At 33.1% G+C, this 17,624-nt stretch overlaps 1 protein-coding gene across 1 annotated transcript; it reads right to left on the bottom strand.

Annotated features, from left to right (window-relative positions):
• Window positions 1–1,373: 1,373 nt before the first annotated feature.
• LOC148613993 (uncharacterized) lies at window positions 1,374–17,091 on the bottom strand. Its single transcript, XM_088587688.1, has 7 exons — window positions 16,826–17,091; window positions 8,533–8,913; window positions 6,864–7,232; window positions 5,644–5,814; window positions 5,012–5,101; window positions 4,191–4,309; window positions 1,374–3,774 (listed from the first exon to the last, which is right to left on the bottom strand). The coding sequence occupies exons 1-7, from the start codon at window positions 16,893–16,895 to the stop codon at window positions 3,682–3,684; spliced, it is 1,293 nt and encodes a 430-aa protein (XP_088443814.1). The 5' UTR covers window positions 16,896–17,091; the 3' UTR covers window positions 1,374–3,681.
• Between the last annotated feature and the right edge of the window lie 533 nt (window positions 17,092–17,624).

The raw sequence follows: 17,624 nt of genomic DNA, 5'->3' as shown, positions 1-17,624 counted from the left end.
TATTTATATGTACATTGACGCTAAAATTCTAAATTTTGATCCGGATGTAAACCATATTCCGTTTCGTAATTACTCTCAGCCAATCATGGCGGAAGCGCCGCAGACGAAGCAGACACAAAGATAATACATTTTCTACATGTGTAATATATTAATTCAGGACTTTCACTCAGTCAATACGTTATATATGGACCAGTTAGATTATATTGACCTTAGACTTCGTCCTCGAGCAATATAATCTGATCAGGTCCATATATAACGTATTGACCTCGTTAAAAGTCTGTAATTTATAAATATAGGCCCTTTTTAACGTAATGAGCAGTTTGTGTGCATAATACACTTTGTAATCAGGTGCATGGGTAATTTCATACATTGTATTTTATTCATCATCGGTTAATAAATAATGCATTGAACATCAACAAAATGTTTTCGTGCGAATGATAAAATACATCGTAAACTTGGTATAACCATTAATGTATGAGTTTATAACACAATATTTTGGGGCGAGGCTTATATGCATGCAAATGGTTGACTAGTTTCTAATTTTGTAAGGTTTGGATATATCAATGAAATGTTCCAATTACTCAAATTACGTAAAATATAAAGGCTATAAACTAAATTTAAACACTGTGTTGGTTGCCTTTGGAATTAACGGTCTTGCTTGTCATGCCTTTCTGATTTATTTTGGAATTATTTGGCATATGTACGCTTAACAAGAGATTGTTTTAAACACATTGACGTCAGTATCAGCACAACTTTTATACGTTTTGACTTTTTTAAAGTCTTTCACGGTCAATTACAATGAATGGACAAATTTCCTTTGCGTTAAGCACTTTTCTGTGTAAATAAATGAATTAGTTAGCACATGCAATTTAAAGTAATGCCATCCCCGAAATTGTTGATTTTTAGTCACTGTAAAAAGACCTTATAAATTTTCACGGCTATTTTGTGACTAGTTACGACCATCAAGCATTGATACATGTATATGAGCAATTTACAGGACTTTTTTTTTGTTCTATCAATTTAGGTTTCGTTTCATCTGACAAACTGATTTCATGCATTCCCCAAAAAGAGGGGGCAAATTTCATCAGATGTTGAAAAAAAATGTGCATAATCTTCAATTGAGGGGTTCAAGAACTGACTAGAATAACTACCCACCGGATTAAACATTACTGTATTGAAAATTCCATAGAAAGAACATGGGTACCTCAGTAAATGATAAAGCTTCCTGGTAAGATCCTTCATTTTGGCACGATATGCAATAAATCAATTTATGCCAACATACCTCAGGTGTAAAGTACACCAAAAACATGTATTTAGAGTATTTATATAACTCTCTTTCGCCACTTAATTATGGTTTTTATATACAGTGAAGATTTATGAACCGGTTTTATTTTGAACTTTCAACAATATTTATATATTAACAAACATCATAACAAAATGATATATTGTAGCATGTAAAATAATATCTCCATATATACATAAAACACAACCATCAAACAATTCATCTGATCCGTGTAAGTGTGATCGGAGAGGATTAAACACTGGAAAATTACTCTAATGTTCAGAAAAAAAAATCATCTTGTTACTCAAGTTGTTGCACTTTGTGTGCTTTAAGCATTTAAATTATTAGCCCAGGAAATAACATGTTAACAAGCATGATTTATTGAACATCTTTTTAATGCCCTTTAAAGCTTAAATCTCTTAAAATCAAGGCGAATTAAACACCGGAAACCTCTACTAGTGTTAGGAAAATCCAACTTTTTCAGATAATTACGAATTTCAAGAAACTGTGACAAATAATATAAAAAGCGTTTAACGCTCTTCGTGCAGTAAAACAGTAATTGTGGTAATATTTTTTTTCCACGCGATTGAGCATAATTAAGCATCGGAAAACCCAGTTTGCACCGAAAATTGTCATCCATAAAATCCTTCGGTCGCATAATTTACAATGCTGATTTTTACTTTTTTCGATCCTTCATCAGATATAAAATGTAATCAAGGAAAAACCAACCACGATTAGAATACTTAATAAAATTCAATGTAAAAAATAATAAAAGTAATTATGATTTAATGATTTGTATACCTCCCGTATCCAAAATTCAACCATTGAACTACATACATTACCCACCGTCTGGATTTACCAAACTTTCTATATAATATTTAAAAAAAAATGAGATAAAATCATGAACCGCCAAGGGCAGATGACAAAAAACAATTTTATGGCGCACGCGCATTGTTTTTGAAAGCAAAGCCAAATATTGTTCAATTTCATGTTTACTCACTGTAAGGTATTATTTACTTACCACCAGTCAGTAAAATGAGATCACGATTAGTTCAAATATGCTAACCATAATACCAAATCATGCCTACACTTTCCAAAACATACGAGCTGACAAATTTGATTTGAGTTTTTATAGAAGAATATTCCATTCAGTCGATTAAAATGATATAGTACACAGCAAAAAAATGAAATATGTTTTTCGTATGTTTAGGACCACCATGAAAAGCACGTTTCTGACTAACGAATTTATTTATGAAAAACAATGAAGTAAATATCATTTGATATTTATATCTTTTTAAAAGGATTTCATATGATTTTCATAAACATACATGTATGGTTTCATGTATTTTTAAAAGCACATTTTTACTTGAAACATGTGTTTCAATATGTTTTTAGAAAATATGAAAACATATGTTTCAATTGCACCTGTGTATGCCGGAATTTAAAATGTTTTACCCTACAGTGAATATTTTTACCATGAAACATCGAATAAAAACACTCTGTTAACTTCGTATCCATTTTCACTGATCAATACCCCTGCACTCATTCAAGTTACAAAATTTATTGGGTTTCACGCAAGTCAATGATGATTTTTTTTTGTTTTCATCATCGCTGAAAGGATGTATCTGTCTATATGAAATACAAATGTAGCTTAAGGAGGTAGACCAAGGGTAAGGGACACAACTCAAGAAATCAGTGATATGTTTGTATCATACTGAATTCACCAAAACCTATTAAGCTTTCATTTTAAACAGAATGAAATCAATCAAAGTTACTTCGATGCTTACATATGATTAATGTAAAATGCTGAATACAAAGGTTCCAAGTTGTGCCCCTTACCCTAGGTCTATCTCCTTAAACTAAAATTTTTTTTTTAAAATAACCGTGAGGTAAAAAGTTACAAATATCGGGATGAAAGTATGTTTCCATAAAGGCACTTGAAAACCAAAAAAAATATAGTATTATTGCATAAGATTTTCCATATTGGCTTGGATACATGTATTCGTCTAAGGCTAGCCATATAGGCCTGAGGCGTAGCCAAGGTCAAATATTGCTAGCCGAGGACCGATAACTCAGCCAATATGGAAAACTGTACGCAATTATACCTTTATTGACTAACTAATCTAATACCTAGTCCAATATGGATTTTAACCGGACAAATACGATGTATTTTACGGCTACATCCCGTATTGGCTCACTTTTGTATTTTGTAATGTATTAGCAGTTTTGATCATATTTAGGCCAATATTCGAACGTTAGTCAATAATAAAAGATATTAACTGGATCCTCGAGCTATTGTTCCTACAAAGTATTTTACAGGGCTTTCAAAATGTGACTGCTGGCTTAGAGAGGTCAAAGTTCATATTTGGTTTGGTCAAGACAGATTCATAGTATAGCTATTAAGGAGAAAATGGTCTATATGTTTCTGGAGGTCTACTTGTTATGGCGTTGTCTTGGTTGAATAAATCTAGCAAGTCATCATCAGGATTAACCTAAACAAAAACAAGGTATGGATGAATCAAATACATCAGATTATGTGGTTTTCTTCAGTTTCACACACGTTACAGATACAAAAAATGCATGTACAAAAATGTCTTCTGGGTTGTGTCTTACGGAAGCGTATCAGGACCACAGATGATTTTTCCCCAAATTGTCGATTTTCGACTTAAGCGTCGGCCAATGTCAATCGGTAGTCCCTTTTTCAATATTTAGTCTATGTATCGATAGATGACACTTGTTTCTTCATTGGTACTGTATTTGCCCTTAAGTAACCATTACTTTACACATGCTAAAGATTAAAAACCATTAAAAGGATATCAGAATACGAAAGAATAAACAGAATATTGCGATTTTTAATTTTTTTTATGGGGGGGTAATTAAGTTTAGAAGTAGATTTCCCTATACGTACCTTATAACGTGCACGATGTCTTCGCCATAAACCATATGCTACCAAGCCAACGATAACTAAACCTAAAACTACTCCGATAATGGCACCGATGATTGGACCTTTACTTGCGGTGCTCTCCTCTGCCAAAAGTAATGTTTATAGTCAATAGTGTATTATGTTAACAATATACTACTGAAGAGAATTTCTAGTCATTGGAAATGTGTAGACAGAAAATGTCTTTTTCTGACACTTTAAACACTAGTGTACTTTTAAAATAAATAAATATAATAACAAATTTAACGAACTCGTAGTCATAAATCGTTAAGGGAGATAAATTGGAATGACAAAATCAAGAGTATCTCTTCTATAGACAACTTTCACATTCACAACTTCGATTTGTACAAAAAAACTAGAAATGATACATTTATCATAGAATCGTATCAGGTAGACGAATTTTTGCATAGCTATAACTCGTTTAGCCTTCAAACCCGATATCCTTTCTTTGCCTAATATAGCGTTTCCACTTGATTCTATATAAATGGCGAACAAGAAAGTCGTCAATAGTAGAAAATTATACCACAAATCTATAAAATCAAACGGCTACAAAACTTGGCTCTTTAAAAATGGGTTCCATTTAAGTTGTATCGGTTTTCTTCCAAGAAATAAACCAATACAGATACGACGATTTCAAAATAAAAAAAAATCAGTTGGAACAACTCCACCACTTCCGCTACACTAGAGAAAGGCTGAATACTTCCGATTGTTTGCAAAATCTCATATCTAAAGATATACAAATGGCGATCTTGTCACTTATATTCTGAACAATAGAAACACAAATTTACCTCCTGTAGACTCATCGACTGAAGCACTTCCAGTAGACGGTAAAATCGTGACTGTACTTCCGGTGAACTTAGTTGATGTCTCTGTAGTTCCTATAAAACAGATGTTGATTCAGTACTACCGGTAAAGGTACGCAGACACAATTAATTTCGTAGTGCATTTCAACAGACCCATCTTGACATATAAAAAAGATTCCACCGCTTCAAACTCATTCAAACTTCACCAATATGGAAACATGCAATATGGAAACATGTATAAAAACAGATTTCTATAAGAGTGCCAGAAAAATTCACTATCATATTTTATTTTTAACAACTTTGCATCGGAGACCCCGTAGGTATGAAAAGTGACCACTGCCAAATGTCCTAAATTTTGACATTCTTTTGATAGGACCAAATCACAACTTCCACATAAAATTACAGGATGAAATGAAAAACTTTGTAAATTTGATCCTTGTCCTACATTTCTGCAGTTAATACTAAGCAATAAAGTTTATGACAGTAAAGAAAAAAATCAGGAAGAAACACACTTAAAAAAGGAACTATATATATAACGAAAAGTCAAGGGGAATTAATTGTGATCGCGTACCTAAACGCAGTAGTGGAGGCAGTACTTCCGGTATACACTGACTTACTTGATTCAATATTTTCTGTAGAGAGCATCGTAGCTACTGTTGTTTCTGATTCAGTAGTTTGTGTTGTTGTTGTTTCTGGTGAAATAATGGTAAAGTTTTCTCCACAACTGTAATCTACATTGGAGGTTACCTGGCCGCAGGAAACCGTCAGTGATTGACTGCTGTCAAATGCTGGAAAAGGACAAATATTATTTCACTGTCACCGCAAGTTTATTTTATCAGTTATGTTTCATATTTATAATTCTCTTTATGAAATGCTTTCTCTCACATTCTTAGCCATGTATATTGTGGATTCTTTTTTGTTTTGTTTTGTTTTGTTTAATTTTTTTTGTTCTTATAATTATAATTTACTGCTACTAGTATTCGTAACTGAATGGCTGTTTATTTTTTTTTTAATTTTATGGCTATATAATTTACTGCTACTAGTATTCTTAACTGAATGGCTTGCTGCAAACAATTATTTCGATTTAATATGGCCAGCATTATTGACGACAATATAAGCGACGTCTTAGAATGTCTTTTCACATCCTTGTAAGAAGTGATAAAAGTTTTTTCTATATCATGTTCGCCATGGTAGAGGGCCTTTTCTAAAGATTAGAACGGTGTCCTGTTAGAGTCGAAATACTCTTTGCATGTAATGCTGTATTGTTATTTTATTATGGGGTTAAATCATTATTAGTACGTTGTAAGTAATCATTCCTCATTCGAATTCACGTCAACAGAGCGCATCGTCTGACAAACGTACCTTTTCCTATAATAATTGTTTAAACAAAACTATCGAGATGGTTTACCGGAAAGGTGGGAAGCAGACTTTTAAGGAATTTAATTGGCGTGTTTGGAATGGAGATAAAATACAAACTTTTGACTATAAAGCTGTTCTATACAATAACTACATGTAGACCATGTCATATTTTCAAATGTATCACATGACTATCCATGGGATAGCGATATTGCCCGAAACGTTTGAAACACATCGAGCCGAAGGGTTTTGTCAATGTTGAAGGCAATATCACTTCCAAATGGCAATACATTTAACGGTAATGTCCTCTACATTAGCAACAGAATAATATGATTACTTCATTGATTAATCTTAAAAGAGTTTCACCGTGTGAGTAAATTGTCACGTATATAATTCCTGTAGACATTTTGTTACAAATGTACCACATGCTCATTTTTTGAGAATATTCTTTCATCTTTGATATTAAAAAAGATTCAATTACCTTGAATGGATATCCAAAAATTGCCGCCAGAACCATCGTAAGTGTTGTCGTATCGTAAATAGACAGAATCGGTAACACTTGTGTATAAAGTCCGTCTTTCAAACAGATTAACATCATCACAGGCAATGTCAGTTTCCAGACCACCGTCTGAAAGAAATATTCTCTGGGCACACTTTCCCGTTGTCTCGTTTACAGAAAATCGTAAATCGAAAGCGTCAATTTGAATTGATGATCCACCTGTTGATTGAATGGTGCAGCTGCATCCTGAATCTGATCCACAGCCTCCATCTGAGTTTGGATACCCATCATTCCATAGAAAGACTTGGTTTCCGGTCAATGAACTATTGCACGTTGACCCTGACTGACTAGCTGCGAATAAAACCATTTTGCTACTGAGTAACGTTTTCTCTTCATACATCCAATCTTCCCTTTATTTGATTATTATTTTATATTTTTGTGTTGGTTATAAGTTATATTTCCACGGCCATAACCCATGCGCCATTTTAAAATTTACATGTTATAATATATTGCACTTTGAACCAGCTTTAATTTATTGTAATAATCATGAAGATTTTGTTCATGCAAAATGATACAAGTACATATACAAGTAGTTGGCTGTTTTATATTTTCATGGTAAATGTACTTAGTCGGGTTTGTTCGTGCCGTTATTTTATCGTGTACTTTTTCAGTTATTTTTTCTCAGTGTCTCGCGTTGATTTCCCGTCGTGTGTACATATGGCATTTTTGGTGTATTCTATATTTGAGGGAATACCCCCTCCCCTTTTCCTATATATGCGGGATTCGGCATGTTTTAAAGCGTGTGCAGTACTCCCACATGCGAGTACAGGACGCAAGAGGTTTATTAAATTTGACTCGGTCGCAGATCAATAAAAAAATTGGACCCGGTCCAAAATTAAGGCCGCACAATGGACTCGCTTTCATTTTAAGAGCATACACCCGACTCAATTTAAGAGGTAGGGCTTCACCCCATACTTATCAGTCATATACCTTAAATACAATACAACCATGCATACATTGATTTTTTTTTCTCTCAACTTGTTGTAAAGAGTAAAAAAAATCAAAATGAAAGTAAAAGCAGAAATAATTGGGGGAACTGTAAATAAAAAATACATATACAATTTCGTTTAGTTCTTACTTGTTATATGAATTGAGGTCTTTTTTATTTGCTTTTTCTTCTAAATATGATCAACTTTGTGTCAGTTTATACTTTGTAAACAGCAGAATCCGTCCTAAAGTATGTTCTGCAAGCCTGACTTGGTCAAAAATTAAAAACAATCCTTATCGAATTGATTTAATTCCAAATTAAGATTCGATTATGAATTTTAAAAAATATTAAAGAAAGACTCGTATAATAATCCTCAAATTTCGGTAAGCTGTACACGGAGTAACCTCTCATTAGCTAATTTTGAACCAATATGTAGGAAGATCGAAATATATACAGAGTCATATACACTACACAAGAAGTCCTCAGAACCTAAAATCTTAAAACGTTATGTTGAATCGCAGTCTCTGGACCAGTTGACGTACATAACATCTAAGTATAAAATTAGTTTATACAAAATATCCCATGTTGCTCAAAGAGAACTTACCAATCAAAAAGAAGGCTTATTACAGATAAATTTGAATTATTAAAAAAATAATTTCTTACTGTTTATACAGTTATATCCTAATCTCATATAATGTGTTCTGTGGTAGTATTCCGTCTGATTACAGACATATAGTGTGTTATTCCAAGCAACTTGGAGAGCAGCACTGTTCTCCCCTGTAAATTTTCTATAATGTTCCAACGCAGGCGACTCTTGTCCATAATACCTCATGCCACAATCTTCAGTCTCGTTAACATAACGACAACACACATTTGGGTCTCCTTGTACGAGTCCACTGATTGCCATACAACCAGTTGACCTTTGTTTACTATATGTGTAAACATCAAAAGGGTATATAACCTGGCCTTGTGGGCAGCTTGGTTTAAGGAAGCCGTCTGCTAGGTTTGAGTAGCAGGCCTCATTATAGTAGACATCTAAACCATCTGAAATAAAATTTTATGCCACATTAAATACTACTTTGCCATTTTCGAACTTTGAATCAAATTAACACGTACGATGGACGTTTCTGTGTGATAAGTGTATATATTATGAATAAGTGTTCACGTATGCCTGTTTAGTAACGGACCCAGGGGTGGTTGCAGGAAATTGGCACCCACATTTTTATTGGAAAATTTGTCATTTTCATACATGTATATAAAATTGTCAAAAAATGGTAAATTATGTCCTACCACCCCCTTTTTCTGAAAATCCCGACTGGCACCCCTTCTCTTTAAAGTGTCAGTGATCCTTTTCACAAAAAAATCGTAAGTGTAAAATTAGTCGTAAGTGTCACAATACTTTTATTTACTATGACGTCATAACTGACGACTAATTTTACTCTTACGATTTTTTTGTGAAAAGGACTACTGGATCCGCCCCTCCGTTTTATATCGTGCTTGTGACTGTTTTTAGCTTAATTGTGTTATATAAATAGACTAAAATCATCAAACAAAGTATATTTTACCCACTGTGAACTTTCATCAATAGGGAATATTTTGTTTACTATAATCGATGCATTTTCCCAAGATATGACGTTTACCCTACCTGCGTACTTGGTTCATGTTCACAGTTTTTCAAATATGCATTGCCCATCTTTTATTAAAATCCGCCACACGAAGTGACGCGGAATTATGTGATGCCCTCCAAAAAGTTGCGAGTTCATCCGTCCGTCCGTCCGTCCGTTTCACGGTCCTTCCCCCAAAGGTTTTCGGATGATTACTTCAGAGGTGATCAAAAGACCTTCCTCAAGCTTTGTGTACGTTTAATGTATCATACAATACAGATGAAGTTTGAAGTACAGTTTGATCAGATAATTTACACGAAAGTTAAGGCAATTTTTAATTTTTTTTTCTTAAAGGGAAAAACCATGTTGTTGTGAACGTCATAAATATCGAAAGTAATCTGTTAAATGTTCATAAAAATTAAATTGAAACAAATTAATATCCTTTTTTAATTAATAAATCGAGATTTATAATTAGGAAATTTGAATTTCCCGCGCCTATGGGCGCCACCATGACCGGTTGAACTATGACGTCACGAAGTCGGTTGAATGGTAAAGTGAACGTAAATAGGTAATTGATTACGATGTGTCCGAAGAAATCGCAAATTTGGGGCTTTTCCCCTATAATTTCAACTCAAAATAGATAGAAGAGATTGAGGCACAACATGTATAAGCAAATGTCAGACATCATCGACGAACAACGGAATTTGCAGCTAGATGACAAGTATTTACAAGGAAAATCGTATGGCTACTTCCGAAGAATGTTCATGTTGCTGGTACAAGCCATCGTTTTTTGGTGATTAGATAAACGTGATTGTAGAAATATTTATGGAATATTCTTTGTTTTCATTTTATTCGCAGTACTTGTATCAGTTACAAACCGACTTAGTGACGTCACAGCCAATCGGAAGCTATCGGTAAAAATCAATAAAATCTGGCTATGATCTTCCTTCAGATAGGAGAGTTCTGCAAGATGGCTGTCCCCTTTTATTTCAAAGATTTCGAACTTTGCATAGCCTTGAGCATTTTATAAAAACGCATTTTGCATTAAGGTAGGAGACACGTAAATATCGTGTCCTAGAATTTTTCTGAAATTTTGCATATGGAAAGATCGACTCGAATGCAATCATATGACAGAAAAAAATGACATCGTATCTGATTTCGTTTTCTAAGTACATAGATTTGAAATATACTAGAACAATGATGAAAATACATAGGATATGTAGGGAAATTGTTAAAAAACGGCAGGTATTAAATTATTTCTTAATATTGTGAAATAACGGTGCCTAGAATTTTCTTTAAAAATAGTATTTAATCATTAACTTTAATAGCTATCAAAAGATGTATAAAAATCACTTGACAACAGGACTCGTTAACCCGTCATGCTCTCCTAAAGTGGGAATACTAACCCTTTTTTTCGTTTTTTTCGGTAACGTCAAAATTTATTTCGGCGACGTCACATATCTTTACATGTTATACGGTTGTAAATGAAATGCTAGGCTTGCTACGACACTTGTTTCATCAATAGTACGTGTAGCAAAGTTAGTGAACGGAAGGCCATGGACATGTTTTTTTCTTCAGTTTCAAATGAATTCAAAGATATTGGAAAAGGGAATTAAAATACCGAAAAAGGCAAAGAAACAAAGTTTTTCAAGAAGGCGATTTACAAATAAATGTAGCATTGTTTAACCATTTTATTTCAGACTGCTATTTTTACGAATGCATTTTCTGTATATTCATTTATTTTATTACACGTATTTGTATGGAAAAAAAGATGTCTTCAAAATTAAAAAAAAATGGATACATGATCGCTGCATTATTGTATGGCCTAAATGATAAAAAAAAGCTTAATGAACATATGTGATATTTGGTAGGCGTGATATTTAATGAAGTCATTGTATTCTTACTGAAGGAGACACCAGCTGACAGTGGTAGGAAAGCTGGGAAATCTTCTGAAGTATTACACAATAGCTGCCTTAGAATTGAGATATTGATTTTATGGATTATATTACAGTGAATTTATTTCCGGTCATGAGGGGAAATGGGACATAGAAATACCGGTGAATTACGAATTACGTGTAATTCTGTCCTAATCCAATCAGTTTATTGTAGCACATACCAATTCTAATTATGTTCTACCCTCCACTGTACGTATAGCTGCATGTACTCATAACAACCTTGCTGGAAATACATCAAAATAACAGCTTTTCATGATGGGTCTCGGTTTTGTTTGTTTGTTTGTTTGGTTTTTTTTTTTGACACGGGGCTTATAAATGTACGACATGAAAAAAAATTCATTCTACTTGTGTAATGTACACCTGCTAAACTACTGTAACCTCGTCCAACAGTAGTTTGTAGTTCAACTATGCAATATGTCAGTGAAATTTGTGTTCATTCATCTAGGTGTTCCATGTAAACTGACAACGAACCTGAATATCACACAAACTGGCGCACTGCTACGGTGCCAATTGAATTTTACTGTGCTACTTTAAAGACAAATTGATCGTCATTTTAATCAGAATAGTGAATTTAAATAAATTTTGACAATTTACATGTTAAGATAGAAGGAAAGAATCGGGATCGTTTTCAAACGCTTGTGTTTAGATACGTTTGAAAACGATCCCGATTCTTTCCTTCTATCTTAACCCTAATTTTGCAATTTGACGATTAATTTTAATAATCGATGTAAATTGATTCAGTACAAGAGTGGTTTGATTTATTTTTTGTTTGTTGTAGGGATACCAATTAGATATCTTGTGCTTTTTCCCTTGACCCCCCCCCCCCCACACACACACACACTTTTTCCGATTACCACATTATTTTGGTTTGATTTCTTTTACCAGTGGTGGATCAAAAGTCGGATAAAAAATTTAACGCTATATTTTGTCAAGAGTGATCAGCAAATATTATCGTGTAACCCCTCTGGTACCCACTTTTCAATATCTGTGACTCCGCCTTGGTCTCATATATCGTGTGGTTTTCCTTCTCCTAATCTCGGAGCTCCTAAACTCAATGAACGGCCTGTGACCGTTCATGTAATGTTTGGGAGTGGAGAGATCCGTTCATATATTCTTGAACGACCGAAAATAGCTGTTTAATCCTACATTTTGTAAACCGTACTTATTCAGGGATATTTCCGTTTGTATGGCTCTTTGGCAAGATATATCAGCGCAGCTTTCAATCCTTTTACCTATTTCTTTTTCTCTCTGTTTGTTTGTTTGTTTGTTTATTTTATTTTTTACGCGCATTTGTTGTATGTTTTTTTTATTTATTTTTATGCGCATTTGTTGTATGTTCACAAAAATGTAACGCACTCTTCCCATACAAATGATTTTAAATTATCGTTCGTCTAACTTGTTTTCATATATATTTTATTCGTCGAAACATGACTGGTCATTCATTGGAGGAAATTCCTAAATTTCTCTTTTTTTCATAAAGAGTGCTCCCAAGAGCATATCTTCGCTCAGATTTGCAATTATGCAAGAATAGAGGAGAATTATATACAGTTTTTACACCCTGTCAGCATATCTGTCAGATGTCTACTACTCTTCTATCATGGCCTGTCTCCATTTCAAATTGTCGTTATTACTTTCGTGTGCATTCATTTTTTTTTCTCGTGAAAATCTTCTGGTCTCTCTTTTCCGCGAAGGTTATGTTATTTAGTATAATACAATTTACGAACGAAATATTCACGGGAATTTCGATTGCCGTCGAACATTTTTTAGTCTGTGGTCAAAGGGAAATAACTCGCATAGTAACGGCAACGACAACGTTTTTCCCGTAATCCGCTAAGGGTGTTCATTTATGTAACTCCTACCTTAAAGGTTATTTATTTTTGTTTACATGGGTATGATTTATCATAAGAGCCCAACTTAATGCAAAGCTGGTTTTTCCCTTTAATGATGACCAATGACTTCGGTTTCACTCAAGTAAACAGAAAATAATTAAGATAAATACCAAAAATGACAGACTCCCACATACTGTGCATATTAATTGTACTATATATATAAATAGTTAAAGGAAAACATTATAAGTTGCAGGCGTTGTCGTGCTAGGCATGCCCCCACTTGCACAGGAAGTTGATATATTAGAGCAACCAAAAGTACATATTCTCCATTTATTTGAAGCCACACGCCAAATTTGAAATCAATCCATCCACTGGGAGACGATATTTTTGTCATGAAAATTTTCTATATCATAGACCCTTTTGTGGTAAGTTGGTGAGCATGCTCAATATACACTTCCGCGAGGTAGAGCTTGCCAATGGGTAGAACAAAAGGATTTTCCTCGCAGAAGTGTATATTGAGCATGTACTACGCATGCTCATCGACTACCCCAACGTTAGCACCTTTGAATGTAGTCCATAAATGATGTTATATAATTTTCGGAAATATGATAAGGTTTTCTTTCTAATGACGTATTTCTTTCAGTGCGGTTATAGAAGAAGTATAAATATGGAATATCTTGCCAATATTTATACAATCATCACATCATCTTCAAACAACGTTTGTTTGTTTTTTATTATTATCAACTAAATATGCAGATCGTTCTTAGAAAAGGCTATCTGATTCCAATTAAAAACAGCTCTTTTGTTAGCTTAACACAAAATTTGTGGTGAATACGTTACTCTTTTTAAATGGAAACTTACGCTTTTTATCAAAGCTTTCAATGTATTGTTCGTAGTACTGTCATTTTATTCTGTGTTTTAGTATGATTGTTATTTTTCCCTTCTTTCCTTCCTTCAATTTGATTATATCATAAATGGTCAAAGGCAAATTAAGAAGTACCGAGTGTCAGACATCAATACAATCATGCTCGTGAGCCCAAAGAAACTGTTTAGGGGGTCTGGGGTCCTTCCGCCAACAAAACGTTCCATTTTTCTTTTTTGGTGTTTTTTTTTCACAGAACATAATCACGTGAATATTTTGTGGTACATGCGTTTCATACTGTAAAAATCAAATTCGCGGGTACTTCTAATGTATTTTCCGCGCTAATTTACAATCGCAAAATTAGCAAAAATTTTAATTTTTACGTTCGTTTGGTAAACTTTGCGTTAGTATCCAAACACAATACTAACTTATTCTTGTTCTTAATTATAGTTTTATATCATGATACACATCTATTGATATTTCATGAAATGTTTGGCAAGTGAGCTTTGTGTTCAAAATAATTTTATTATGGAATAAACCTTCATTTTACACTATATATCATCATGCATCCCCATAAGACCCTAGTTGTATTTTTCATTATTGTTTCATGATCAACTACATTTATTTTATATTCTATAGCATTGTTGTTTTAAGTACCATTCTGTGTAAGAATCAGGCAATGGGTGACGCATCACATTTCTCAATTTGGTCTTTTTTGCCGCATATATATTCATTACATCTAGAAAACAACTGAAAAACTATTTAAATTTATCCTGAAGCATCTGTGACGTAGACATTTATTGACTGCTTATGTTAGGAAAAGGTGCGGGAAAATTTTCCACTATTTGTCTATGGTGCATTTCAACTAAATTTGACCTATCAATATCTTAAAAAAGGCAAACTTTACAAACACTTTGATGGTTGTTCCTTGAGGTTATTGGGTATAAATTCTTGGTAAATGCAATAAAATATCAGTGTTTTTTTTCCTTCATGCGCCACACATTTTGCCTGATACTTAGACGGAGAAGTACTTAAATGAAATTAAGTGCAAACAAATAAATACTTAGAAACCTAATTCACCACCATTCACCATGTATACCATGGAACGAGAGAATTTATCCCATAGTTTTCCAAGTGAGAATAATTAATTGATTGAATGATTGAAAAGACTCTTGTGGGCCAGAAAAAAATGAACTAATGTTCTTTGTTTTTTTTTAACCCGAGGATATCCCTTCGCTTGTATCTTCGGCACTGTTATTTCTTCTTGCAACATGTTCAATCACAGACAGTTTCTTGTATTTTTACCATGACTATATTTTATTTCAGCAGTATAGAAATTAATATGTTTATTATTCAAATTTTCCAGCACTAAGATGTATGTTATGGTGGAGGTTTTTTTTTTTTTATCAAATTCAGACTAAACTTTTTTTATCAAATTCAGACTAAACTTTTTTTATCAAATTCAGACTAAACTTTAAATATATTCCATTTGTATGTAAGATTTCTCTAAATCAATAAATATATATCACCTTTGAACTCCTTTAGAACATATATTACATTTGGAAACTTAATTTCAATTGAAAGACGAAGACATTTGACAAAATGGAAACAAATATAATAAACACTTTCAATAGAACGTTCTGATCCGATTCGCCGAATTTATTTGTCTCTTCTAATCAATACCGAGAAAAGATTAAAAAAAACAATTAAAGTGACCGAATATATAAATATTTGATACTGTTTCAAAGTGTTTAATGGTCTTAATGGTCTAAATTTAATGTTATTTTCAAGCGGAAGTAAATGTGGTCATTTCATAATACTAACCAAATGTGCGTGTTAACTTTAACTGAAGGGTCTTGTTATAAGGCACATCTTCATCAAATTAATTAAAATATTTCATTTTTTGGTATATACGTATATGTACTGTTTGAAACACGTGTATGGTATATCCATAAACGTATCCAAGGGCCCTGTGTCCCTCTTTATGTTGGAAAAGTTTCGTTAATTATAAACAATAAGAGTGCCCCTGTACGGTCAGTCAACCCCTCCCCCTTTTTCGGAATTACTGGATCCCCCACTGATAACGATTTTTAACCTTCCCTGTTCCAAAATCGATCCATTTTCTTTTTTCCTTATTATCGGCACTAACTTGACTTGAATTAATGGATACAGATCAAATTACATTCGCTAGCTGTACAGGTTTTTTTATTACTATGTTAATTTCGAGTGGGTCTTTTATGGTCTTTTCATCTATATGAAGTAGTTCTTCATATATAGTTTTTGTAATATTTATTTAAGACAATTGTGCAAGATTACACGGCTTTATCAAAAAGCATTTAAGTGTGATTTTGCCTTCAAATTAAGCGTATATCTCACCCCGTTCTAAAGTTTAAAGTGGTATAAATCCCATAAAACTCAGTGGATCATAAATTCCTAATAATGCCCAACTACATTACGGTACAGTAGTTCCCGAGGAGATGTGCTTACTCCCTACTATTTAAAGCGGGAGGACATAATAAAATCAAGCAAATATATGTTCTATGGTAGAACATCGCAATAGGTTTTCGGAATTTATAATCTGATATGGTTAAGGACAAAAAAATTACGCTAATCTCGACCACCACTTCTTACAAAGTATTGTGTGTCTATGTAAAGAATATAAAAAGGGAGATGATTTAAAGAACTAATTGATTTTCATTTACTCACCAACTTTAAAAATAAGAAACAAAGCACAAAATATCCACGTAGGTTTCGTTGACTTTTCATTATATTCCATTTGAACTTAAATAGCAGGTATCCTCAGAATTTGATTTATGTGCTAGCATTTCTACATTACGGAGACAATGATTTGTCAAAACTAATCCATATATGAAAGTCAATATTTAGCTTTCTTTACAAATATAAGTATATATTTAATTTGCAATAGCACTTAATGCATGTACATGCACAGGTTATATGCCAAATCGAAATACATATCGATGAATTTAAAAGTCTAAGTGGATTGGTGTATTGTCAAAACTATTGATTTTTTTCAACGATCTATTCATGTGTATCATAACTTCCCTTTTTGTATTTCAATTCTACAGTATACGATTTTAGCATTCGAATCTCTGATTTCACAATGACGCCTTAATCAAATGTATGCATTTATAAATAGGAATGATTCAAATGTTTTCCGAAACTATACAGGAAGACCTTTCAATTACTTTTTCAGTGGCATACGAATTCCCTAACCCGATCCATTTTGTATTTACAGAATGTTGAAAAAATTGAATACTTTGTTTATAATTCAACTTATTCCGTAGGAATGTACATGCATTCTTTTCCACATATACTTATTTTTAAAAGGTAGAAAGGCTTCTATTGAGATTACGCGTTGTACTTGAGGTAGAAATGGCTTCTTAGACTTTGATCGAACTCTTCAGTATTTCTTTTTTCCATTGACAACCTATTTTGCGATTTTTTTTTAAATAAAATGGTGTGTATGTTTACTTGGAATATACGA

This window comes from Perna viridis, chromosome 6 (assembly GCF_037379345.1).
Source record: "Perna viridis isolate PV_CMFRI_1.1 ecotype Kerala chromosome 6, ASM3737934v1, whole genome shotgun sequence".
NCBI lineage: Eukaryota > Metazoa > Mollusca > Bivalvia > Mytilida > Mytilidae > Perna > Perna viridis.
This window is presented reverse-complemented; position numbering and strand designations above follow the sequence as displayed.

What these genes read in the sequence shown, in the direction of transcription:
- LOC148613993 (XM_088587688.1), bottom strand. Translation starts at nt 16,895, where the DNA reads ATGGAATATAATGAAAAGTCAACGAAACCTACGTGGATATTTTGTGCT. An exon ending in AGGATATAACTGTATAAACA is followed by an intron (nt 7,233 to 8,532) that starts GTAAGAAATTAT and finishes TTTTATTCGCAG; the next exon opens with CTAGTCAGTCAGGGTCAACG. An exon ending in GACATCGTGCACGTTATAAG is followed by an intron (nt 3,775 to 4,190) that starts GTACGTATAGGG and finishes GTTTTTGTTTAG; the next exon opens with GTTAATCCTGATGATGACTT.